Source organism: Phoenix dactylifera, chromosome 18 (assembly GCF_009389715.1).
Source record: "Phoenix dactylifera cultivar Barhee BC4 chromosome 18, palm_55x_up_171113_PBpolish2nd_filt_p, whole genome shotgun sequence".
NCBI classification, from domain to species: Eukaryota; Viridiplantae; Streptophyta; class Magnoliopsida; order Arecales; family Arecaceae; genus Phoenix; species Phoenix dactylifera.
The window spans coordinates 8,826,227-8,853,988 of NC_052409.1; the positions used below are offsets into that span (position 1 = coordinate 8,826,227).

At 37.0% G+C, this 27,762-nt stretch overlaps 1 protein-coding gene across 3 annotated transcripts; it reads right to left on the bottom strand.

The window, feature by feature from the left end:
* Positions 1-740: 740 nt before the first annotated feature.
* Positions 741-24,611, bottom strand: LOC103721384 (spastin). 3 transcript variants are annotated; one of them, XM_008811576.4, is made up of 14 exons: positions 24,336-24,611; positions 23,904-24,228; positions 23,725-23,816; positions 23,562-23,620; positions 19,091-19,328; positions 18,919-19,014; positions 18,713-18,828; positions 18,529-18,609; positions 11,507-11,630; positions 7,306-7,355; positions 3,530-3,620; positions 2,529-2,564; positions 2,339-2,439; positions 741-1,161 (listed from the first exon to the last, which is right to left on the bottom strand). In XM_008811576.4, the coding sequence occupies exons 2-14, from the start codon at positions 24,224-24,226 to the stop codon at positions 1,045-1,047; spliced, it is 1,524 nt and encodes a 507-aa protein (XP_008809798.1). In that variant the 5' UTR covers positions 24,227-24,228; positions 24,336-24,611; the 3' UTR covers positions 741-1,044. The 3 variants fall into 3 exon arrangements, with proteins under 3 accessions (XP_008809798.1, XP_008809796.1, XP_008809799.1); XM_008811574.4 differs by having other exon boundaries at positions 23,562-23,623; XM_008811577.4 differs by having other exon boundaries at positions 23,562-23,578; positions 24,336-24,609.
* Positions 24,612-27,762: the final 3,151 nt, after the last annotated feature.

Below are 27,762 nucleotides of genomic sequence, written 5' to 3' on the forward strand. Positions count from 1 at the left end.
TCAAAAAGAGATACTTTCTTGAATGTGAACCAAAAAGGGATATTTATTTTCAATTAGAACACTTTTGACTCCCTTGACTCTGTATATTGTGCTTTAGAGTTTTACCGCAAGGGCCAAATTCCTTTACTTGATGAACTCAATACATGTTCTCATAGAGTTCGAGTCTCGCCTATTTTATGGACATGTTGAGACAGAAAAGTTAGGGTGGGATTTTACATAACATCAACTAGTTATCGCAAATAAATCTACCTTCTTTTCCCACTTCAAACCGGAACAAGGACGAAGTTTCTGATTTTGCATAAGCAATACAAATCGAGTTACCAAGTAAAACTCACATGGTGAATGGCTTCAATTAAGCAGTGTAATAACAAGTACCTGGGGGATGGGGAGATAGGAAGTAGAGCCAGGAGATGAACCCTGTTTAATAGGCTGATTTGACGCTTAACATTGTTCACACCCAGGGATGCTATTGGGTTGGGTTGGGTTGTGTTGAGTTTTAGTAAAGCCGGATCCTGACCTGTTTGAGTTCTGGATCTAAATTTTGTTCGATACCTGGTCTATGAAAGTTTTGGGTTGGATTTTCAGGTTGGGTTTGGGGACCTTTGGGCATGTTAAGACCATCGCCTACCTGTGCATCAATCCAAGCATGAATGGGCGATGAGAAAAACCCCATCCTTTACATTTTCCTTTTAAAAAAAATCTGCAATGTTAAAAAATGTACATAATACAAATTTACGGTGTAGGAGACGATTCCACAAAAAAAAGGTTAATATTTACATAATTTATGTATATGTACATAATAACATTTTTCACTAGTCAAACAGCAAAAGGAACTTTCTAACATGTCAATTTTCATAGTGTCTAGAAATAATAGACACAACACCTCTTTACATGTTGAATTTAATGGTCACCAGTCTAACTTGGCGAGGCAAGAAATCAGTCGATTAGTCCAAAGCGCACAGATACTTCAGCTATATCAAAGCCATGATATGAATATTTATTTGCAGTTCTGCAACAAATCTGCTCTTGCAAATCTTTGCATCTTCAATTTGAACCAAATTGCTTATTCCACTCCTCAAGCTCTTCCCACTTGCTCTTCTGTAAGCTTGGTCTGATGACATCCATTGCCCTCCGAAAATCATCATATCTTAATGGCCGTACCTGAAAAAGGGGGTTCAAATTCTACCCTTTCTGGATATAATATGAGTGCAATATTAACAATATAAGTATTTAACAATTTTCCTTTCTAAAGAGCATTTAAATGGGATTATCATGCGCCGGACTTCCTCCAAAATTGCAAAGCTAATATGAGGAAAAAGAGTCATGAAATTACTCCTTTGATGCAATACAAGACATTCAAACACTGTTTTCTTTTCTTCAAAATGGAAGTGCACCATGGCATGACTCCTACAAACCATTAAGAAGACAAGTACAGCAGCAAATAAGCACTGGCCACTAGTGAATGCACATGATGCTTTGATTCTAGTTTATGAATTCTTCAGATCAGATTTTGACACTAGATTTTGACTCTCCAACAGAGAGAAAGCAAGCAAGTGCATTACAAGTCTCAATCTAAGTTACCTGATTCATTGGTTTGCTTGGCTCACGTTCGGATTCATAATTCGAAATTTGCTACCTATCAATGAATTTGATTCGCTGAAAGTACGATTATAAAATATATTGCTATTAGAAAGTCCATTAGTTTTGATTAGATATGGTGGTTGGTAAAATTATATGTTGGTAAATCCAGATGAGAATATATATATATATACCATGAACATAGATTAAAGTTTATTGATATATGTCAAGGCTTTTAATTTTGAGGCTTTAACGTTATATATCAATCAGTTCTATATATGACTTGCATGGTTAAGCTTTTAAATCATCGAGTTCTTTTAAGAGTCCAATTTTTACTCTTCCCACAATCTATAAGAATTTAACTGAACCAACCATTCCTCCTTTCCAACAACATGGGTAGCTGGACTTCTGAACCCGAAGATTTGAGATTCCATGGACTGCAAACTAGAGAGCGCTCCTTAAGTATATGGTTTATGATGAATCATGTTACAAATCAGTACTTTTCATGCTGGTTTGCAATACATATGTGTCACAGCCAAATAGGAAACTCTGGTCTTAGTTATCAGTTTTAACTACCACAAAGGAGGAGAGCAAAACTGGAACTGAAAAGAGAGTGATCCCCCGACAGTTATATAGAGTCGAATAAATGCTGAGAGACATAGTAGAAAAGAAAAACTGGAAGTGCAAAGAGAGAATGATCCCCTAACAGTTGTAGAGTCAAAGGAATGCAGAGGGAGATGTTACAGATATTGATTGCCACCTGGTTCGCATTTATTTTAAGAATGTTTTGCGGACCAAGTTCTCTGATTGGCATCATTGCAGCTTCTTCACACAAGGCTTGCAAATCACTTCCCGAATAACCTAAGCATACAAACAATTACATATGCAAGCATTAGATCAATGCTGTAAACTTCATACAGATATAGTATAGTAACATCAAAGATTTCTACCTTCAGTCTCCTTGACAAGTCTCTCCAGATCACCACCTGTGTAACAACAATTCAGTTATGATGAATCTTGTGCAACACTGCTTAAAGAAGTTTCTTAACAGAGGTCTCAAGTAAGAATTTGAATCAAGTATACAAACCCATACTTGAATTCGAAACTAACGCAACAATGTTCCATAGAATTCAAGATATATTTTACTGGCATATTTAGTAATTATAATCATAAGCTTGTGAACGGGCAGGAACTATATGTTACCACAAAAACACAGGTGGGAAATATCCATTTATTTGATGTCAGCTTTCCGAATGTTGCCCAGTGCCCACCACTTATGTACATCCATGATCATATCCATAGACTTAGTTGGATATCTAACCATTGCACTTCAGGCTTATGGTCACCTGTCTTTTCAGATCACAACCAAGCTCATTTTCTAGGAAAGCATAAATACAATTACTTGAGCAACAAAGGAAAATGGAGAAAAAAGGTTTCTGCATTGTTCCAATTTCCAGTTGTCAGTTCATGTTTCAAAATTCTGGTTCCAGTGAGGAGTCAACAGAACAAATGCATTTCCCAAATCCATTGAGCGCTACTCTACTACATCCAGTAAATGCAAGTCCATCTGTCGTTCTGCCTACTCAAAAGACATATTAATGATGCAACACTTGGAATGAATTTCTAGATGGACAATCTATAGCATCTTGTTAAACATGTCATAAATGCCTAAGATAAGCTCTTTTCCAAAAAGACGTGCTATGATTATAAAGTTAACAACCATTCTTTATTCATACCATGGTCACAAGAATCTGGATTAAGCTACTAACTGGTAAATAGCTTGAATACAAATTTGGAAAGGCTTGATCGTTATGGTCATAGTTTCTTGACCATCAAAGAACAATAACATAAGAAGCTAATCTTTGAAACAATTGCTGTAGGAAAATGAATTTTATTCTGATGGCAATGACATTTAATATAAAAGATGCAAATCAAAAACAAGTGCACTTACTGGGCAATGAAAATGCTTGACCTTTTAGCTGATTTTTCAGGAGGAGCCTCCTAATATTTTCATCCGGTAGGGGGATATAAATTCTTTTCACCTGGTTCAATGTTTCATGAAATGTAAAATATAATAAACAACATTTACTAACAAATTGATGCCAGATCTACTGATGTCTGAGAAAAGAAACAAGAGCAGTGTTCTTTCAGTTAATAAATCCCTAGACTGATGCGGTGCTTCCTATTACTCTATTTTGAAGTAACATCATACAGGAAGCAAGGCAAAAGAAAATTCGACATCTGTTGAGTAATTTGCTTGAGTGATATTTCTGAGTCAGTAAGTCAATCTGGAGGAACAATTTTATTGATAGAAAAAAAAAACAAAAAAAAATTGTATATACAATTGGATAGAGCACAAACAAAAGGCAAACCTTAATGTACCAGATCAAAGAAACAAAAGAACCCTTTAGATTTAAATACATAAGAATGTAAGATTTAGACATGCAGAATTGTTCCAAACTAAAGTTCTAAGCAGTAAAGAGATTCACAAAATTAAAGAATATCTGGTCATTACAGCAGGCAAACTCAAATCTCTTATGATTATTGCAAATTTCGGTACCCACAAATATCCTTAACATTAAATAAATTTAAGCTTTTGTTTATTGTTAGAGATAATAAAGTAGCCTTCTATACTCTATTGCATACATTTCTAGTATGGTTTTTTTTAATAAAGATTACACGATTTTGTGCATGATATTGCCGAGAATAATTCGTGAAAAGATAAAATAATCTGTAAAATTGAATTATGCTGGTTCTTCATGTACATCCGACCCGATATAGTGTCTTGCTCACCCGTCACTACTTTACTTTTTAGCTATTTATATATATTACATCCTCTTCTGAGAGCTGGTACTTCTTTTAACTGAACACTTAATTCTTAAGTTTGACAGTACTGAATCCAGGTTGATGACCTTCAAAAATTGCAAAAGCAGCAAAGCCCTATTTTAGGTGACTTAATGTAGAAGACCCCCACCATTGGACTTAAATTGCTGCAACTGACTGAATACTATTATACTTTGACTAGCGAAAGCTTATAAACTATGGTCAGCTGAACCGATACCAGGTCCCATACCAGGTCCCATACCGGTCGGTGGGTGGGTTGGTACAATACTGATTTGGTACCGTACTGATATATGGTACGCTTGGGCGTGCCGGTAAAGCCCAATTTTTTTAAAAGTTTTTCAAATTTGATTATTTGGTAATCATTTTTTTTCAACTTTTTCAATGATTTTAAGTATAATTTGATTTTTTTTCATATTTTTTGATATTTTTATGATCCTGGTATAACCTAAATGATACATTTTGTTGTTTTAAAGTGATATAAAATATAAAATAATTAGTCAGATGCTGCATGCTACAAGAAGCAACATAAAATATTCTAAAATTAATTAGTGAGATGAAAAATATAAAATAATACAATTAATTACAAATATTTAAAGTACAATATATATACCGATATCTAAAATCTCTAGCGATGCCCCTCATAGAAATCCGGATTATTAGCATAGTCAGGAGGCACATCAGCCCACTCCTCTAACTAAGCGGCGTTGTAGTCTTGTATGTTCATCCCATATGAAATACATTCTGTATTATAAGCACTCTCGGATCTCTTATTGAAGCTTTAGCTTTGATAGATATTCTCTGATTGAGATAATACGGCTATGAAGGAGCCAATCAGAATATGCCGACGGCAAAATCCAATATGTGAGATGCTCCGTTCTGCATAGGATAGTAACCACCGAAAGACGATGCCTCAGATGCATCAAATCCATATCCGTATCCGTATATGTTATAGAATACTTGTAGCTGCAGGTAATAGAATCCAGTACACGACTTAAAATATGATACATCTATGGATTCTACTCTACGTGCGAGGTCATCTGCAGTTATATCGCATCCTCCTGAATGACCTCGAGGAGCCCGTCTCTTATATACAATCGTATTCTCGTAGGCTCTACCAGATCATGCACCGTCATGTGTAGCATATGTAAACTGAAACTCACCGGTGAATTGAAAGCCACCAGCTATGGCTGTATCTCATAAACAATCGTTTTATGTTCTCCACTTCCTTCCTAGCCAGCAGATCCATAACTACCAGAACTGTCATTTAAATATTTTAAATAAATTTTAAATTAAAAAATAATATTTAAATACCATAAATTCAAAAAAATATATTTTTACCTCAAATTTTTTTTTTGAAATATATATTATGTACTAATAAATTTTCATAATTTTTATATATATTAATTATATATCTTTAATTATTTTGTAAATTAAAAAATATTTTTTAAATATAAATATTTTAAAAAAATAATTGAGGCTCAGATCCATATAGAACCCTACAATGGATGCTACATAAATTTTTTTAGGCCTATGGGCATGCATTAAAGGCTATTTATATCTCAATTCTTTTTCATATTCAGGCTTAGCCCACTATGTGCATGATCACATCAAAACTTGAATAAATGGACACAAAATTTATCTGAAGAGTAGCTTGCATGCCCCTAAATATGCTTCTGATTTTACCTTTTTTTTGAATCTTATTTTTTATTTTTTAATCTAGAAATATATTTTAAAATTTAAAATAATATATAATCTGAAAATTATAAATTTTTATGTCATCGTACAGATCATCCATTGATCTACAACATATCATAAAATTAAGCCAAAATAAAAAAAATTGGCATGATCTCCTCTTATTTTGCAAATTTTAACGTATTTTTTTGCGTCCAAAAAAAAAAGAGAAAATGAGATAGAGAAAAGGTAGCATACTCCTTCAATTGTGCTGAATCAGCATATTTTTCGCTGTAGAAAAAAGGGATTATTCAGATAGGTTGGGAATGTCGGAGAAATTTCTCGGGCCTTCCCAACCTATTTTTAAAACAAAAGAAAGCGGGGGGGGGGGGGGGGGGGGGCAGTTCGGAACCGGTCCGACTCGGTGCGAACCGGACGATTCGCATTGGTTCCGTCCCATTCCGGCTGGTTCCTATCAGCTCGGGATAGGTTCCAGCCGATTCGGAGCTGGTTCCAAAAAAAAAAGGTGAAGTGACTCGATTCCTCATTGGGTCAACTCAGGATGGGCCGAACCGGGCGGTTCAGTGAACCTTGTTATAAACTATTATCAAACTGTAAGGACATGGCCCCGAACTAGTATCAAGTTCCAAAAATACCAGACTATGAAGTTAGTTTTCACTAGGAAACTAACTTCATATCAACGTTATTTTTATATTGCTTGTTAGATTTCAACTCTTTATACTAATAAGAAATGGTAATTTTCTAAGTCTTATTGTAACTTCAGGCTTTTCAATTTCTAAACTTCAAATAAAAATGGAACAATACAAATTAACTTTCTGAAGAATCTAGTGCATATTGTGTATAAAAATCAGCCCTTGGGTGGATACAAACTTCTATATACTAGAAGTATTGGTTTTGGAGGTTTCATGCTATTACTCAAATCACTTGGGGCATGGTTGGTGTCGCGTCTACTTTAAAAGTTCTTATGGAAGAGAAAGCTAGAAGCGAGGTTTCTTAGCTTTTCCTAAAAGCACTTTTTTGCTTTTTCTTCTTGTAGAAGAACTTCTCAGATGAAAAAATCAAGAACTTTCTTTGGAAAGTACCTTTTTACTCTACAAGTTACGACAGTACTTTTCTTAAGCAACACCAAGCACATCCTTGATATAGTGCCTCAAAACAGAATATCGTACTCATGCAAAATATGATACTCACCAATCTTCGTAGAACAGCATCATCCAATTCTTGTGGCTTATTAGTTGCACCTGTATCAACATTTAATATGAAATAACATTTTACCAGTGGCAACACCAAACAAAAAAACTTATATCAAGTGCAAAAAGGTATTATCTCGACAAACTAAAGAGCAGCTCAAGAAAAAGAACCAGACTTACATAAGCACCAAATTTTCATAAGACATAATAATTATGGTGTTACACATTATGTATGCATGTACCTCTTTGGGGTTCTGCTATCAAAAGAATAAGTTGCTTTCTGAAAACATCAAAGTTTTGTAAATTTAAATGCTTAGGTATTACAGTTAGCACAATGACATTCTGATGAGATGCATCAGCAGGCTTAGAATAATTATCAATTATGCTTAGGTTATTTTAAATATTACAAAGGCTAGCAGTAATATGACATTTGACCACTCATGGAGAGAAATCTCCGTCATTAGCAAGGCATCATGCCTTAAAAGACCAAAACGTGGTGAAATTTACTTCAAAGAATTTTAAAAATACAACAATAAACTTTTATTATATATTAATTTGCTAAACTTATTATGCTTTTGACCTAAGACCCTCACCATTAATATATATCAAAGTAGGAGTTAGACAAAATACTGAAACGGAGGGGTTTTTTAAATAAGAAAGTGGGGAAACATTGAAATTTATTATTACCCTGCTTGGAGAGAATGTTGTGTATATGAAAGTAGGGATATGTGGTGGTTTAATTTTATGCCACACGCAGCGGAAATTGTATATGAGAAAGTAGGACATTCTGCAGGTTATTATACCTTCTGCAACAAATGACACATGGCAGCAAAATGTTTAAGTGTCATTGTTTACTTTATGGCACATGGCCAAGGAATTTCAACCACATGGCATTGGAGAATTTTGGCTCACATAGAGAGATGACTTTGACATGTATGAAATTTAGTTTCCTTATGGATTGTTCCCTATACTTGTAAATTGCAATTAAACCCCCTCCTCCCCCGCCCTCTCTAAGTGTGTTTACATGTTTATAGTATTCTAAACAGATTGACAGGCTTGAGTCAATGTTGAACCCCACATATAATGGAACCCATTCACAAAAACCAAAATATGTAATGAAACATATTTTATGGTTTCCTAAAAGGAGCAAAGTATATTATCAAACCCATCAATGATTACTGAACCAACCCAAACAGGACGGTTTGGGTCATATTGAACCAAACCGATGACAAGTATGAATGATTTAGTGGGTTGGTTGGTTCGGTTATAAAACCCTCCCCCACCCCCCTAGTTCACTTATTAAACCACACTGGTTTTGCTTATTAAACCCTTCCTTCCCTAACCCGCTCATGATGGCTTGAGTCTCCGCCCCCTCTCGTTCACGAGTCAGCGATGGTTCAAGAGAGCGCCCCCCACCCCGCATTCGAGAGTTTCAATGGTGTTAGATGCTGCTTGTTCTCTCTCGGCCGCCGCCAGTAAGTTCCTCCCTCCCTCCCTCCCTCTCTCTCTATCACTCTGCTAAGATTAGGATTATGGTTTCCCTCAGCATTAATATATATCAAAGTAGGAGTTAGACAAAATACTGAAACGGAGGGGTTTTTTAAATAAGAAAGTGGGGAAACATTGAAATTTATTATTACCCTGCTTGGAGAGAATGTTGTGTATATGAAAGTAGGGATATGTGGTGGTTTAATTTTATGCCACACGCAGCGGAAATTGTATATGAGAAAGTAGGACATTCTGCAGGTTATTATACCTTCTGCAACAAATGACACATGGCAGCAAAATGTTTAAGTGTCATTGTTTACTTTATGGCACATGGCCAAGGAATTTCAACCACATGGCATTGGAGAATTTTGGCTCACATAGAGAGATGACTTTGACATGTATGAAATTTAGTTTCCTTATGGATTGTTCCCTATACTTGTAAATTGCAATTAAACCCCCTCCTCCCCCGCCCTCTCTAAGTGTGTTTACATGTTTATAGTATTCTAAACAGATTGACAGGCTTGAGTCAATGTTGAACCCCACATATAATGGAACCCATTCACAAAAACCAAAATATGTAATGAAACATATTTTATGGTTTCCTAAAAGGAGCAAAGTATATTATCAAACCCATCAATGATTACTGAACCAACCCAAACAGGACGGTTTGGGTCATATTGAACCAAACCGATGACAAGTATGAATGATTTAGTGGGTTGGTTGGTTCGGTTATAAAACCCTCCCCCACCCCCCTAGTTCACTTATTAAACCACACTGGTTTTGCTTATTAAACCCTTCCTTCCCTAACCCGCTCATGATGGCTTGAGTCTCCGCCCCCTCTCGTTCACGAGTCAGCGATGGTTCAAGAGAGCGCCCCCCACCCCGCATTCGAGAGTTTCAATGGTGTTAGATGCTGCTTGTTCTCTCTCGGCCGCCGCCAGTAAGTTCCTCCCTCCCTCCCTCCCTCTCTCTCTATCACTCTGCTAAGATTAGGATTATGGTTTCCCTCAGCCCTCTCCCATCCTCCCTCCCTCTCCCTCTCCTCTCTCTCGCGTGCGCTTTGCATAGCATTAGGGTTAGGATTTAGCCCTGCACCCTCCCCCTTCCTCCCTCTCCCTCCCTCTCTCTCCCTCTCTCTTTCCTCCTCTCTACTTTTCTCCCTCTCCTCCTTCCCTCTCTCTATTTTCGGTACATTCTGGAATGGCACGGTATGCATTCATACCATATCGAACTAGTTGCTGGCCGGTACAACCTCCCATACTAGTTCGGCGAACCTTAAATCCCACACTGTCTCCCCAATAATGTGTCTTCTAGTTAATGCATCAAACTTGAACTTCCTTTAGCCTCTATCAATAACAAGTCCAAGTAGTTTAGGGATTGGTTTTAGCGCTTGATCTATATTCTTTGCAAACACAACTAGCTTCTAGAAAGATTAATTGTAGAATTCCTAAACAACACCAACTATCCATAAAATGTGTTATTTAGGTAAACTAGGATTACTTAACCATAAAATATTATCAATAGTGCACTGATGGAAATCTTACCTCAGCCAAATTTAGAGGTGCGTAGTTCAAGGGGGTAGGATCCCGAAAGGATAGGGAAGCAATGAGGGTCTAAACAGCCAGGGATTGGGCAAAAGATAAGTGCTAGGGCATGGAAAAGGGTGTGATGTAGGATATCCAAGGGAAGGGGATCTAGAAAAGTTTACGATATGATTGAAAAACATAAAGTGCTGGAATTTCAATTGCACATTTGACTTTTAAATAAATTTGAAATATAAAAGTTGAATTTTACTATGAAATTGATGATGGATGTGGAAACCAACCTAGAGATTATAAAACTAGGGTTTAACTAGCGGGTAAAAATCTAAATAAGGAAAAAATATTTAAACAGCTATGCAATGATAGATCAGAACGGTGAGGTTTATAGCTAGACTATAGGATGTTTAGGTATTAAAAGAAACAGTTAGTAATCAATACAAGGAAGAAAAGAACAGGAAAAATTGATGCAAAAGAAAGAAAAAGTAAAGCGAAACACAGATATTACTAAAAGAAAGAAAGGAAATACAAAGAACAAAACCGTACTTGCACTAGGACCTAGGAATCACACCTAGCGTGCGAAGGCCTCCCACCTCCTTTGTGGAATCACACCAAAAGAGTAACGAAAACCAAAGACTCTATTATGTCATTCATAATCTGCATAGTCTGGTTACATCAAACCCCAATAGTCCCCTTTTATAACATGTAGAAGCCCTAATTCAACTCTATTTTAAAATCCCAAAACCGTCCCTAATAAAGCATGGTTACTGTAGCAAGAACAGTGTCGTAAACACTATTGCGCAACAGCAATTAGGTTCCTAGATAAGAATTGAGAGTGACTTGAGACCTTTTCGTCTCAGTCCTAGAATCCAAAATAACCCTAAAATCGAAAACATCCAAAAAGTAAAAGAAAAATACAGAAAATTATAACTAAATTAAATTTAATAAGAACTCTAAGCTGCAGCCCCATGATGCGACATGGCACAGACGTGGACCTCCATCAGGATGGGTTGATATAGGAAGAAGATATATGTACACGTATATATGCTTGTATTATTATGCATGTATATTTATGTAGAATAAATTAAGAAAGCTATTCTGACTCCAGAAGTGAAGAAACAAACCACCTTTATTTAAGAGGATAAACATCAGTATTAGAGCATTTAGGAAGCTTACCAATAACAATTACTAAATCATTTTGATTTGACATCACCCCATCAAACTGGACTAGGAATTCTGACTTCAATCTTCTACTCGCATCATTCTCATTAGCTAACCTTGTCGACATGATGCTATCGATCTGCCAAACAACAACAAATTGGTTTCAGCATAAGTAACAATTGCACAAATACCATCCAACTAAATAAATTGAATCACTCAATTTAAACATGACATGGTTATGAATAATACTGAATATACTTACCATGGTAAGTTTTGAAGCGAAAAAATAAAATCCAGGTCTTCTTATAATTAAAGTTATAGCCTACTCTAGAGTGATTGAAGGACTATTTTCTATCTTCCACTATAGGTGAAACTTTCTGTTCTTTTACAGTAAATCTAATACTCTAAATGAGAGAGAAGTGATATAAATTGAATATTTCCCGACCAATTATCCACAAAGTCATCTTTGATGTGTTCTAGACATTCAACATCTTAACTACGAGCACAAAAATTGCCCTTTCATTTTTTAAAGATCATATGATCCAGGATCCAAATCTTATGATTTGGAACAAAATGATCTATCTAATTGGGGTGACAGAGTATCATAAATTCGAGATGCATGCCATAGATCAAATAATCCCTGGATCATAAAATGTCACTTGATCATGCTACTCACATATTAAATCATATGGAAACTCCAACATTTTTAGATTCATTTAACTTTTTGAGATTTAGAATGACTTATTATCACTAATAACTGGTAGCATATACAATTAATAACTCCCATGGTTTTTAACTTCTAACAATAAAGAGTAAAGAGATTAAAAATGTAGTGATTAATTGTGTGACTATATGTGGCTAAGAATATGACATTAGAGTTGGGCATTATCAGCAATAAGCCCATGAGAATGCCCAGCAGTTGCACCTCTCCACATGGAACGAGGTTTTAGGTTTGAATCTTGAAAGTGTTGTTTCTCAAGGTGTTCCCACAATTATTCTCAAAAAACTAAAAGAAGAAAAGAAGGAGCATGAGCTTGAGGGCAAGTGTTGAATAATTCAGCTTTAAGGGTTTAATTAATGTGTTTAAGTGGAGCTATTGTTTTGGATCCATTTCTTGAGCCAGAACCAATAGGAAGAATCTAGTTTTTCAAACTAACCAAGTTTCTTTAATGATTTTCCATATCTTTATTGCTATAAATCAGACTTCAACGACTCACCCTTTAATATCATTTACAAAGTTTTTGCCACTTTTTAGTCATCCAAAACTTGGTGGTGAAAATGCACCCTTGTTAAGCGTAGTTTCTTCAATGACTGTAGTAATAAGCTCATTCCATAAATTTTAAATCTAATTTCACCTCTTTTAAGTCTCAAGTTGCATCAAGATCATATCAACCTCACCCCCAATGAAGCCAATTCAATCAACACAGATACATGCAACATGCACAAACAACACAGGCATGCACACATAGGCATGCATGTGTGTGTTCATAAGAGAATTGAGATAGAACCTCACCTATAGAGAAGCAGTTTCAATCCTATCACCATGATTAATATAATGCACTATCCCAATGGAAAATCAATATTAACATGATTCACATCACCTAATGCCTAAAAACAAAGAATCAGATGTTTTTGAGATTTCATATGTACTGAGTGGTCACAAAGTGAACAGTTTAAAGTACTTTAAACAGCAAGATAAAGTATTTGGATAATTGGATTTGACTTGCTACTTGAAGCATCCCATTGATCTAAAGTTCAGTTAATATGTATTTAAGACATAAACTATGATCTATTGTGTGAATTTTTCTATATATGTGCACCACCGCCCATTATGTCAACCAAGCGTAACCGCTACTATCTGTTTTATAATCATTCAATGCATAGGTAACAAACTCCCAAGCACATGATTTTTGGTTTTCAAGCATTTTAGGTGATGCAAATAATCTCTAACTATGTGGATTTTCTATTGAGATGGCATATTATGTAAATTACAATAATAGGATTAAGGCTTTAATCCTCGTACTGTAAATCTATCTTGACTTTTTGTATATGTATACATCTAATCATCATTCTTGCAGTCTTTGTAATACAATGGATTTGCTTCTTACTTCTTCCTGAAGTCAGCTTACCACTAATCATCACGAGTTTTCAGCACATGCTTTGGATGTGGGTTACTCAAAAAAAAACTTCAAGAAAATAAGCATTGTCATCAGTTGTTATGCATTTTAACCAATCTGAATAGCCATTCAAGCAATGCTACAACGATGTAGAGTGAATTTAGTTTGACAAGATATAACCATAAAATCAAGAGATAATATAAACAAAAATCTTAAGAAATGGAGACTACAATAATGATCTCAAAGGCCCTTAATAATATAAGACATACAAATGACATGCTTTAATAATGGTTATGATTTGATTTATTCACTATTTACAGAATAACTATTGTCTGCTAAAACTCGCTACGCACTAGCCAGGGATTGGTGCAATACATGGGGGATAGGCAGGTGTCACATAGCGTTCAGGTGCAGTTTGATCATCCTTCAAGTGCTGCATCAACAGCTAGTTAAAAACAGTGACCTTTGGGATTTTCTTTTCTATCAGTACATGGGAAAATAATCTCAAACATAATATTACTACTATTTTTATTGTCAAATTACATTGTTTCTTTGCTATCATAATCTATAATTTCTTTATATAATGACTAGTGCACCATAATCTTCCTCCTCTTTCTCTCCTCCTTCTGCCTCCTGTTATCCAAATTCTACTGGCATCCATCCACCTTTCAACCTCTAGCCTACCCGCCATTGATACTTTGTTTCCTTATGAACGGCAACATTTAGCTTGATCGGGTCACTGATACCATTGCCACCAACCTTCATGATGGCCTCAACATCTCACATTTCAGCTTTTGCAGCTTTTGTCACAGTCAGCCCCTCCAATGATGAGCACATCCTCTGCTCCACCTCCACCCTCCATAACTGTCAGCCGCACCATCTTAACACAATGCTGGAATTTCACACACACACAAACCCATAAAAAAGAAAAAAGAAAAAAAGAAACAATGCTGGAATCTACAGGAGAGGGACAGAGAGAGGAGGGTGGATCAAGAGGAAGAGAAGTTGAGCAAAAAGGACATTACAGAAAGGGTAGATAAAGTAGTTAAGAAGACACCATCCAGACTCTGTAAGCTAGAGCAATTAAGGAGCAAAGTCGAACAGTGGAAAATACTGAATGGGCAAAGGTCCAAATCAGGAAGAGCTAGGAGAAATCTTCACACACCTTCCAATAAGTAACCACTCCCTCTTTGTATTCCTCCATGGCCCCCAATCATCTTTTTGTTTTTAAAGACTGATTAGTTGCAATTGGATTTAACATTCGCAGGGTAAAATTGGTAATTGAGAAAGATAGCAAGAAGCGCTGCCTAATTTGTGAGCAGTGGTAGATGGACCGCATAATGACATAATTATTATAAGGATTTGCATTTACCTCTCAACATTAACTTACATAGGTCAGTGCTCCTCCCCATTTCTTAGTGGATGAACCTTTAAGTACCTTTTGAAACTTAACGTGTCACCATCAACTTTCTTTACATATTTCTTATTATCCATGGATTATCTAGCAACTATTCTATATACCCTTGTAACATAATCTACCATGGATCCTTAAGTCATTTTTGGCATAATTTAGAAGTTCCAATATTTATCCTTCAGTTGTTTCTCTAAGGAATGCTACTGCTTCTTCCAATTTAATAAAATTCCCAAAAATATTACCACTTTAGTATTAGTCATCTTGTAGTATCATCATTTCTCGAGATCTTCACAATAAGCACTCATAGAAACTAGCTGCCATGCTACATTGTGTCAAAAAGTCCCTAATATTTAGAATAATACTAATCTCTCTTCTTGTTAACAATTACAACACATCTATTGCCTATTTATTCAATTTTTCAAAATTATTTTATGCTTGTTTCCTTGCAAGTGTATTTCCTATTACTAGGTCATGTAAGCAAATGCTCAAGTACTTTTGCACTCATTGCATTGCCACTAGCTACATAGTTATCAAACTTAGCTTATATCACCATATAACTTCAAAATAGTAATTCTCTTCATGTTAGAAATTCCAATACATCTGCTACAAATTTAGTTCACTTTCAAAATCAACACATGCGTGTTTCCCTATATGTGTACTTGCTATTGCCAGATCATGTTAGTATATGTAGTACTATGACTGCACTCTTCTTAAGAGTGGCAATGGTAAATGTAGGCATTGACCAGGCCAAGACTCAACTCAGTATCAAGGACCTATACCTAACTTGAGCCCAAGCTAGCCCAGCCTCAACTCTAGAGTCTTCTCCCTAAGCCCAACCCACTCATCGAAATCTAGGCTTGAACTAAACTAACCAAATTCAATCAACCAAAGCCAAGGGTTCATCCCCTTCCATAATCATGGTTTAGAGATAGAGAGGGGGAAGAGGAGATTGACGGTGAGTGCCAGCGGCAATAATCATAAGGAATGTTGATAAGGTTATGGCATAAGCAACCAAATTAGAGAGGAAGAGAGGTTAGGAGTTGTGGTGGATGCGAGAGAGGTAAAGCAACAAATACTGGGGTCGAGAAGACTTTCATCCAAAGATGAGAAAGAACAGGCCTGGAATTCAAGACCAGATTTTGTGAGAGAAGAGGGGGATTTGAGAAAAGATAGTTTATATATATATATGAATATGCACGCATCAACATCTGCGGAACCATCCCGAATCGCCCGAGCATCCCGATCTATACTGGCGGTGGACCAGAACGGTTCCGGCAAGAAACCGAGATGTGTCGCCGGAGGAGGAGGAGGAGAAGGAGAAGGAAAGAGAAGAAAAGAGAGAGCGAGTGGGAGAGGGAGGAAGGCCGGTGGAGGGTCGGCGAAGGCCGGCAAACGGAAGGAGGCAAAGGTCACGGTCGAATTCCTATTTCGTTCGAAACAGAGTTTCGATTGCTAAAATTTTTTGCGATATTTAAGTGAAGTCGGCAAGCGAGAGGGAGGAAGGCCGGTGGAGGGTCGGCGGAGGCCAGCAAACGGAGGAGGCGGAGGTCACGGCCGAATTTCTGTTTCGTTCGAAACAGAGTTTCGACCGCTAAAAATTTCGCGATTAAGTGAAGTCGGCAAATAGTTTGCCGACTTCACTTAAATATTGCGAAATTTTTTAGCGGCCAGAACCTTATTTCGAATGAAATAGTTTCCCGACTTCACTTAAATATTGCGAAATTTTTTAGCGGCCAGAACCTTATTTCGAATGAAACAGAAATTCGGCCGTGGCCTCCGCCTCCTTCCCCATTTGCCAGGCTCCGCCACCCTCCGCCGGCCTCTGTCTCTCCCCCTCCCTCTCCCCCTTCTCTCTCTCTCTTTTTCTCTCTCCCGTTCCCCTCTCCCTGCCTCCTTTGCTATGTCGATACAGGCTCGGCACAACACAGTGCAATCCTGTACCGACTCATGCTGCCAGGCAACAGGTACGATGCCCGGTACCGGCACAACAGACCCTGACATGCATCTATATATATGTATTAATAAATAAAAAAATTAATGATATACAATATCAAGGTTTATTCATTTGACTTTTGGTAAGGCTGAGCCAGGAAGATTTAGCTTAACCTGTGCTTAGCCCAAAATTCAATCAAAATTGAAGTCTTACCGGCCCGACCCAATAAGGCCAGAAAATCCTGCCATGCCTGCCGAAAATTAGACCAGGAAGGTCAAGCCAAATCTGCCTAAGTCTAGACAATGCGTTGGATCAGGTAAGGTAATCTCAATCAAATAAGAAAAGGCTGAGCTAATTCCAGCGAGCTAACCCAAACAGAAATGATTGATGTATGGCAAACCCAAAAGGTCCAAAACCAATACTCTAAAATTTAAATAGATTATTAGAAGTAAAACCTAGAAAAAAGAAAAGAAAAAAAAGGCTCACATGTCACATCCATTTCCTGAAACCTTTACATCTCTTCAAAAACCTTAAGCTTCTTAGATTCAACTTTGCAGCCTCCTCAATGTGTGAAGTGCTAGCCGTGGACCTGGTGACAGCAAAGGAAATCAAGAGACAAAGCTCCTGCTAAGGCCCATGCTGCCAAAAACACCGCTTGCTCAAGCTTCTAGGCTCGATCCTAAACCTTGCACCCAAAGTTCCCTAGAGGACCTTGTTTTGGAGATTGGAGATCATAAACCTAAACCCAGCTTAACTGTATTTAGGTCCATTCTGGGTACACAGAAACTGACACTCGAGAAAAATTTGCTTAATGAAATTTGGGCAGTTCAGAGGGAACAGATGATAATTTGCAAGCCCTAGTTTGTATCATGTACCATTATCTCCATCTAATATCATTTATACAACAATCAAGATGCCAACAAATCTCCAACTCTCTAAAGATTTTAATTAGATCGGTCCATATACCCCCAAAATTGTCGTCTTTCTTTCCTTCAGCCCTACCTGTGGTTCATATGCACCAAAAGCATTAGATATCACCTCCCTAATATCAAGCTAGTAGCCTAATTTTCAACCTATTTAAAAGCACAAGGATATTAGTCATGCCATTGTCAAAGGATGCACATTTTTTTGCTTTTCCAGATTTAAGAATGTTAGATATTGCAAAACAAATGTATGACAAACCCAGTCCATATTTGTCATACCACAAGCATATAAATTCAAGTCAAAATAATCATTACATAAGTCTATCAGCAAAAGATTAAAAACAAATATTTTCTAAGAATGCCTATAACATATAGGAGCTAAGAAGAAAAAACCCTAATAAATGACTATAGAAGATGGAGGTTGTAAGGAAAGACCTGGAGAAACTTGGAATAACATCAGAGGTGGACCTAAATAGGAATAATTGGCAAATGAGAATCCACAAAGCTGACCTCAAATAGTTGGAAAAATCTAGATGATTATGATTATAAAATAGACTATAAAAACAACAAAGAGTTTGTGCACACATCGTCCCTAAAATTTTAATCGAATAGAAAAGGAAATGAAAAAGGAAGAGCAAAGAGTGACTGACTTCATCCATGAAGATTACAGATGGTTGTCTAGCAACAGCAACCATAAAAAGAGTCCGAACGAGCTTTTCTGCCTCTCCCACCTATTGCATCAAAAGTAAAGAATGATTTATATATATCACAACTGAAAGCAGCAAGAAATGAACCACCATCCAGCAATATAAGTAGCTCTATCGTAAGAATTACCCATTTCGATGTTAAAGATGAGGCAGAAATATTAAAAAAGGTTGCCTCTGATTCTGATGCAACAGCTTTGGCAAGCATTGTTTTCCCATTACCAGGAGGTCCAAAAAGGAGCAAGCCTGAGTGAAATGACAAATTTTAAATCCAAATATTAGGATCATACAACATTGCAATTTTGAAATAAAGACAAATGCTTTTAGAAAATATACCTCTAGCTGGCTTCCTAAGGCCGGTAAATAAGTCTCTTCTCTTAGTTGGTAGGATTACCATTTCCATAAGAGCTTGCTTTGCCTTTTCAAGGCCAGCTGCACACAAGATAAGACAGGTATCATATGCTGAACAGCTTTGCATAAAAATGAATATGATCTTGTAAGTTCTTACCCACATCATCCCACTTAACAGCAGGACTTCTGTCTACTATGACCGTGTTTATCATTTCAACTAGCCGGGCATCATAGCCACTCAAAGCATCTTGAGCAGATTTTGCACCCCCATTACCATTTTTCTGATTCCCTGTTGTTAGAGTATTCTTTAAACTGGGCAAGTTCTGTGGTACAGGTTTCTTTGCACCAGTTGTTGTTGATGAGACTGTTCTCACTAGAGTATGGCTTGGGGAAGCCTACACAGAAATAAATGCACATGCAGTATGGGGGGAAATCAACCAAATTGCTACTGATCAAGTAATAGCTACTAGAAACAAAGGCACCCAAAATAAGACTAGTCTGTCAGCCTATCAGTGAAGCCAACAAATTCATCTGAATGTAACCTAAATATTTACTTAGTTTACTTTCGTACGAAGCATATCAACAAGTTATAACAATGGAACTGCCGAAGCTGTAGTAAATTGGGTGATGAAGCAGCTAAATTTGGAAGCAATTTCTGGATGTTTATTTTGACAACGTAAATTAACATTTAACAATCTGAATAGCATTAGAGCTGCCCCATTAAAAGGGTGTTAGGTTAAAAACTACTATTATGGCTTCAAGTGCCAACCATGCTGGCTGGCACTACCATGCTAGGCCAACATCACGACCATCCATGCTTGGTGGCACATACCACCAAGGTCAGCAGAACCGGTATCGGGCACTGTACCGGTTCTCCGGTGGCACGAGTTGGTACAAGCCGTATCAGGCCTGTATGAACGGAGGAGAGGGCACGCAAATCGTGGGAGAGAGGAAAAGAAAGAGAGAGGACAGAGAGAAAGAAAGGGGGTGGGAGGCTAGCGGAGGGTGGTGGACACTGGCGGAGGCCGCGGGAGGTGAAATTTTAGTACTTAAAAATCGCAAAATTTTTAAGGCCGTGTCCGAACCCCTGTTTCTTTCGAAAAAGGAGAACCGGCTGCGGCATCGCCTCCCGCGGCCTCCACCAGCCTCCGTCGGCCCTCCGCCGGCATCCCACCCTCTTCCTCCCTCCCCGTTCGCTCTCTCTCTTTTTTTCTCCTTCTCTGGCTCAGGCAAGGAATTTCATTTCTATTGCCAGAATTGTACCAGTAAGCCGCTGGTACAGCTCAGAACGGTCGGAACCGTCCGATTCGGGACGGTTCCGCCGACCCTACATACCATGTATCAAATCCACTTTCTAATAAATTAAGCACAGAATGGCATATGTGCCGGCATTGCACTTGTCATGCTGGTAGGTGATGCATAGGCACAAAAACCAATAAGCAAATCCTTGATGACCACAAACAATGATAATTGCTAAACGACCATAAGTTTCTGAACCAACTTCAAAATGCAACAACACAAATGGATGCAGCTAGGGAGATGATGCAGACTCACAAAATTAATAAATGAAGAATGTATGCAATGTCAGAAACCCAAAAGCTCATAATTCATAAAAAGATATGCTAGACATACATCTGAAACATATGGCAAAAGTTGGAAACCATTTCCTATCAACCCTTGAAATTATGTTTTGTCTCCAAACCAACTATACAAGTTATGACTAAGCAAGCATGGTTGATCAATTTTGAGGAGTGTTTTCAGTATAACAAACATCATAGAAGAAAGAAGGCAAAAAAAAAAAGCTCAAATAATAGCAGGGCTGCTAGAAAAGCTTACCCATAAAGAAGTTTCTATATATTGCTTCAAATTAAAGGTAAGGATCAATATATCACCATCAACCATGATGCAATCAACATGATGCACTATAATACCAAAAACAGTGCTATTAGAGGAGAACTTGTGATAGTTCTTGGTGAACTGCACCACAAGGATAGATGACGGGAATGCTTCAAGCATGAACAAATAGGTTGACATGCATATGGTGTGAAGAGAGTGATTGACAATTTATTTTTCTGATCTAAATATGATGTCTGCACCTACTCAGTCATGTGACATGTTGTATAAAACATTTACCTGGCAGAAAAGAAATTATTCTTTGCAAGGAAAAACATGGGGATGTTTTGAAAAAGATCGTATGAGGCAAAAAAGTTATCCTCCTCAAAAAAGATTACCAAAGACGAAAAAAAGAAAAAAAAAACCATACATTCAATCAATGTAAGGAACTTGTGACCACAAACTCTAGTAATAAAATTCCTTATTGTCATTTTTGAACCAAGAAAAAGTTCATGCACTAGTCAATGATATACTTCAGTAAGCAATTTGTCAGTGTATAGCACCTTCTGAAGTCATCAAAGTGAGTCTGAATTCTTTTAACCTCCTTATAGTTGAATAAAATCAGATTACATGGGGATAGACTATGCAATTATCCAGCGCTAACATTTAGACAAGTGAATATATGCTAACAGACAAGCAAGGGAGAGCCTTTCAAGCAACATCTACAAAATCAGTACCGGAAGTTAAATTAGTATTACTGGTTCAGTGCGATACATTGATATGCCACTGTATACTTCCCACACCAAGACATGGTCAAAAAAAATTTTTCCACTCCCAGCGATGGTATCGTCCAATCAATACCAAGTAGTACTAGGCAATTCTGCTCAGTTTGGACCCTCATAGTCTAGTTTGGCTCATATGCTAAACTAAAACCTTGGTGTTGTACCAATACCTTGTCGACATGGTACATTACGGTAGTTACAAGGCAATATGGGTTGGTATGCTCTCAAGATACAAATCATTTACTTAGGAGCTTGCTTGGGAATTGTCGCTCAAATTTGAAGAATGTGCAAAGCCCTAGTTGGCTTATGCAAAGATTTTAAAACTAGCATGAACTAGGAACCTATAAAGGGTAACATTCATGTTGGTGAGTCTATAAATACTAGGTTTAGGTCCCCCTCTTTGCAAAATTGCAAAGCTCCAAATAGATTTCCATCAATTGTACAATTGGATATAATGTAAGGGCCGGATAGTGACAGGAGGAATCGAGGTCTGCAAGTATGACCGAATTTCACAATCTTACCTCAAGCATCTTTTTGACAATCATGGCAACATGATCAACGTGTGGTGTAAGAGACATAGTTTGTTAATGATTATGGATGGGGATGAAGAAAATTATATTCCGATTGCAAGATTATGAACTGAATTAAGTAAAGTTTATTTAGTCGTTTCCCAATAAACTAAAATTTAATCTTTGTGATTGTCAAACCCTTATTCATTTGAATCCATGATTGTATGGAATAATGGGGTTTTCTCTTGATAGGGAATGAAGCAATGTTTCCATCAAATATTATTCTTCTATCACCAAAAACTGATTGCTAAATTAGTATTTCCATTAATATCGACACAAAAGGGGCCATACCCCCAGCCAATAGGTCTAAACCAGAAGCACCACTCCAACCCCCAATCTTGATCAAGATAGGAGGAAGATGATTATAGGAAATAAGAAGGTCAGGTTCCGGATTTGACAAGCCTAGACGAGACTTATAGTTGAAGAGAAAGAAGGAGCACACGGACAAGAGAGATAGGAGTGGAAGAACTACTCTACGAGATTGTTATTAATAAAATGCAAAGTAACCGTAGGTTGCCCAATACAGCAGGCCCTTACCAAAAAGATAAATCACTTTGGAAAAGAGATTAATTATCTACACAAAACAGGAATTAGTCGCCCACTACAGGTGCCTTGAACTCTTTCAACCACCCAAGTAGAAATATATCCTCATAAGCGAGCTCCTGCCAGAAGATCTTACCAAACCAATTGGATCCTCAGGCATACAAACAGACCCCGAGAGACTCAATTATACCTACAAAGCATGGTTCCTCTTGTTGGCAATCAATCATTCTTTTATTTCTGATTATGGATTCGATGGGGAGTTCGTTAGGATTTTGTAATTGTGAGAATATGGAAAATCTAACCTGATGTTCATAGACTCCTTTTGAATCCTATCCATGATGGTGTGCTTCTTTATGCTAGTCTTAAAAAAATGTACAAAACCAACAAAACTTATGGGTGTTAGTGAGACCATCTTCCTCATGTTCCTAGTCTTAATTTACCATATGACTGGGCAGTAAAACCCAGGTTTTATAGAACATGGGATGTTGCTAGACGGCATCATCAAATTGTTAATTACTCTCCAGTAGCAAGAAATCATCCAGTGAACTAACAATGTCGGTAATTTTATATTAGATTCAATATGCAAAGACAAAGAGACCCAAAATGACAAAATTAGATTAGTTTAAAAATTTTGTTACGCCGGCAAAGAATTTGGAATCAGATATGCAGAAGAAATGAAACGCAGCTCTGTAAATTGCTTGTTTAATTGATTAAAAAATTACCTAGAGCACACCTTAGAGATAATTCATCCTAAGTCTTTTTAAGTAATACCAAAAGCTGCATAGTGCATATAATGAAACAATCAACAATTGGGATATCTTATATAAAAATTTGAAAGATGGTTAAAGGAAAAAAAAATATAGATGCAATACACTTACAGTTCAATTAAATTAATCCATACCTTCTTTGTTGCCATGCCTGTCAACCACAAGAATGAAGCACACAGTTCAGGTCCTTTTTCTTCTTTTTTTTAAGAAAAAGGAAAATACAGTTACAGCACAGCAATCAAACCATATCTAAATGTTATGATAACTTTCCTAAAAAAAAGGGACAGAAAAATATACCTGTTCTCTGACCCAGAACCTGTAGTCTCTCCGCAACTTTTTCCTGCCATTTTGAGATCTTTTGCTGATAAGCCTTCACCTGATCATTCTCACTGCCAAGAAAGCCAATAAGGAACATTTGCCCCACGATTGCGCATAGTCTGCAACAAATAATAGATAAATTGCTGCAAGAAAATCACCTGGATGGGAGAGCGGCAGGGACTCTCGCAGCCTTCGCTTCGAGCATCACCCGATGCGCATTCCTATAGTGGGCGATGGCATCCTCCGCAAGACCCCACTCCTCGGCCCGCACTGCCTTGTCTATCTCCTCCTTCGCCAGCTCAAAGTAGCCCTTCAGCTTCAGCACGACCCTCTCGTTGACGACCGACGGCCCCGCGGCCGAGCCTTCCATTGTCCGATCAAAGGCAGCGGCCGGAGACGGAGAGGGATCAGAAGAATCGGAGGGGCGCACGCCGGAGAAGAACTTGGAGAAGGTATCAAAAAGGCCCTTGAGATAGCTCATTCCTGGGAGGAATTGGAGGAGAAAAAGGGAGAGATAGAGGGGGGTTAAATAGAGGCAAAGAGGAGGGTTTCTTGAAGGGAGGGTGGATTCTTTATTATAGATCGATCACCTGTGAAGAATTGGAGAGCGAGGAGATGTTATCGAAGAAATCATATTATGTATTCTACCGAATTAGAAGATTGAGAATGACGAAAAGAAGTTTGGGAATTTTAGGATTCCAAAAGAATGGAATTGCTTCTGAAACGAAAGAAGATCGTTTTCCAGCGGTTAATCGAGCAAGGAAATAAACAAGGACTCGCAGACGCGAAAGGCGCAGACAACAGGAGGAGTGCTGTTGGCGAAGGGACGGGTGGATTAGCTGGGCGACCTCGCCTACGCTACGCCGCAGCTAAATTTCGTGACCAATGTTTTTTTTTTTTTTAGCTCAACTAGCCCTTTTTTTGCCGGAGTATATTCAATATGAACAGATAAATTTTACCCATATCCTCTCCATTTATTAGGAAGCTCCACCAACATCGCAGTCTCTTTTATGTATGAATATGTCACATCAGCATCATCCAAGCACCGGTAGATCAGATGACGACTCCACCAAGCAAACCAAGCGGAGGGTATTCAGTCTTCGCATTTAATCGATGCCCACGTATTTCGAACCTGGGCCATTCCGATGGAGTCTTAATCTCGTTCTAACTATGTTACAAAAAATAATTTATTTGTTTAAAATAGGTCTATTTGCAGCAATAGTTTGTATATCTAACAAATAAGAAGATAATTCAAAATAATGTAAATTTATAATCAATGTCATTGAAGTACAAAACATGTACTATCAAATTAGACTAGGCTATCAAAAATACCACAACAGTAAAATAAACAAATTGACTTAAGTTTTCTTATATTTCAAGCAACTAACTATTGCAAAATCCTGCATCATATTTCTTGTCCTACCCATTTATTAGCCCCACAATAGCTTGCTTGCTTTGCTCATGCCGTATCTCATTTTTTGTCGATTCCATCATTGCTTGTTCTTAGGGTTGGTAGTTTGATTAGTTGCCGCTGTTGCACCACTATAGGCTCCTTGTATCATACTCTCTTTGGCTCCTGCTGCCACGCCACCTTTTGTGGCTAATACTCTAGCATTTTCCTCTCATCAACAACTTGTGATCAATTTGACTTCACTTGCTTCTGATCAGTTTCCTGAGATGCATCTGTAATCCTAGTCCTTCTCGGCTCGTGGTAATTTTATCTTTAGTAGCAATTGTTGGAAAAATTAAATGCGCACGCAGCTTTTTAGGCCGCATGCGCATTTGCCGCTTAATTACGATAGACACATCCGCAAAAAGACCAATAAGCCCTTGTAATCATCCCTATATATACCTCTCAATTTCATACTATTCGGAACACAAAAAATTAGAGAAAAAATACCAAAAAAATTCTGGAGAAAAGTTCTTCCTCTTAGCCACTTCTGATTTTTATATTTGCAATTCTATTCAGTTTATTTTATTCTTTTTATTTCGTTTTTCGTTGGATCTGTAAATCCAATCGGGCTCGATTTGGCTTCTTCCGAGACGTACTGAAGAAGAAGTTTAGGGTCGTTGTATATCTGAGAAAGATTATCGGGAGACGCATATGTAGAGGCAAATACTTCTTTGGGACAGCGTCTACGCGCTTCAACCTGCCTTCAATTAGGCTAGTTTTTTCTTACTCTTGTTTTAAATTTAATATTAGTAGATCTGTAGGATTTGCAACCTTATAATTTAAATATATTAAATAAATAGATTTATTTTGTGTCATAATAGATTTCATTTGTAGTATAACAGATTTATTTTGATGCTAAACGGAATAATATACATATATATTATTCCGTTTAAGACTTTCTATTAATTACAATTATTAGATTTAATTTATTTATTTAAGTGATATATTGCTAACAATCCAAAGAAGTGTTTGGTTTATTTTTTTTTTGTTAGTAATATATAATTCAGTAAATCATTCTAAAAAGGTAATAATTTGTTTAACCTCCAAGAGGTTTATCATACCTCCATTTGGACTCCTCAAGGAATAATTTCCAAATCCCATTCAAACGAAATATTCAGAAATTGGTTAATACATAATAATTAATTCATTGAATTGACAAATTAGATTTCAATTACAATAATTGATTTGCCAGCATAAAATTAGTAATCAATTATTCTACTAAGATAATAAATTTTATAATTCATTGAATTAATATTTTAGATCAATTATAATAATTGATTTGCTAACACAAAATTAGTAATCAATTATTCTAATAAAGTAATAAATTATATAATTCATTGAATTGGCATTTTAGATCTCAATTACAATAATTGATTTGCTAGCACAAAATTAGTAATCAATTATTTTAATAAGATAATAAATTATATAATTTATTAAATTGATATTTTAGATCTCAATTACAATAATTGATTTTCTAGTACTAAATTAATAATCAATTATTACTAATTCGACAAATTCAAACAAAAAATTCAGAAATTGATTGATACATAATTTGCACTTAGGCTTTTGTAAAAATTGAATTTGTATAATTCTAGTGATTATATCCACTAACTAATAGTATCAAAGAAAAACTTGTCAAAATGGCATACGTGCCTAAGAAAGACTGGTACTTAAGTGAGCTTAGTGCTCCACCACCGATCTAGAGCTGATCTGGCTATTATTTTTTTGGATATATCAACTAGACATTCAAAATTCAATACAAATTTTAGTGCAATCATTTGACATAGACTTTTTGCCTTTATTCAGGTTTTGTCTTTTTTCTATAACCTTAAACGTATGGCCTCTAACACTAGTGACCACCTTAGTGCTAAACCTGAAAATTTTGATAGCCATAACTTTAGGAGGTGGCAGAACCAAATGCGATTCTGCCTCACCACATTAGGGTTGATCTCAGCCATAGATGAGAGCACTTCTGAAGTTGATAATGGGTCCAACTCTACTACTTCACGACCTGCTACTCGCCAAAATCCAAACTCAAACCGGAGTTCATCCTCCTCCCACACTGAACCTTCTGCCTCCACCAGCATACCTTCTAGGACACCTAATGAGATAGACTATTATTGCATCCATAGAATCCTAGGTGCCCTCTCTATAAGGATGTATGACATTTATTACACAGCCAAGAGTGCCAAAGAACTCTGGGACACCCTAGATAGCAAATATGGTCTTCATGATGCTAGGGTAAAGAGGTTCAAGGCTTTCGACTTTAATAACTTTAGGATGGTGGACTCAAAGCCAATAAATGATCAAATCCATGATTTTGAAATCCTGATCCACCAGCTTAGGGCTAATGGAACCAATTTGGATAAATCATTCCAGGTAGCCTATCTGATAGATAAACTACCTAATTTCTATCTGATTTTGCTAAGATTCTGAGCTATGCCCAAGGAGATCTCACCCTAAACCAAGTTTTGAACTCCATTAGGATTGAAGAGCAGCACAGGCTTAGAAGTAAAACCTCTACTAAGAACAAGAATGATGCTTATAATATAAAAGCCCCACCT

What these genes read in the sequence shown, in the direction of transcription:
- LOC103721384 (XM_008811574.4), bottom strand. Translation starts at nt 24,226, where the DNA reads ATGAGCTATCTCAAGGGCCTTTTTGATACCTTCTCCAAGTTCTTCTCC. An exon ending in TGTTAAGTGGGATGATGTGG is followed by an intron (nt 19,015 to 19,090) that starts GTAAGAACTTAC and finishes TCTTGTGTGCAG; the next exon opens with CTGGCCTTGAAAAGGCAAAG. An exon ending in ATGCTGTTCTACGAAGATTG is followed by an intron (nt 3,621 to 7,305) that starts GTGAGTATCATA and finishes ACATTGAACCAG; the next exon opens with GTGAAAAGAATTTATATCCC.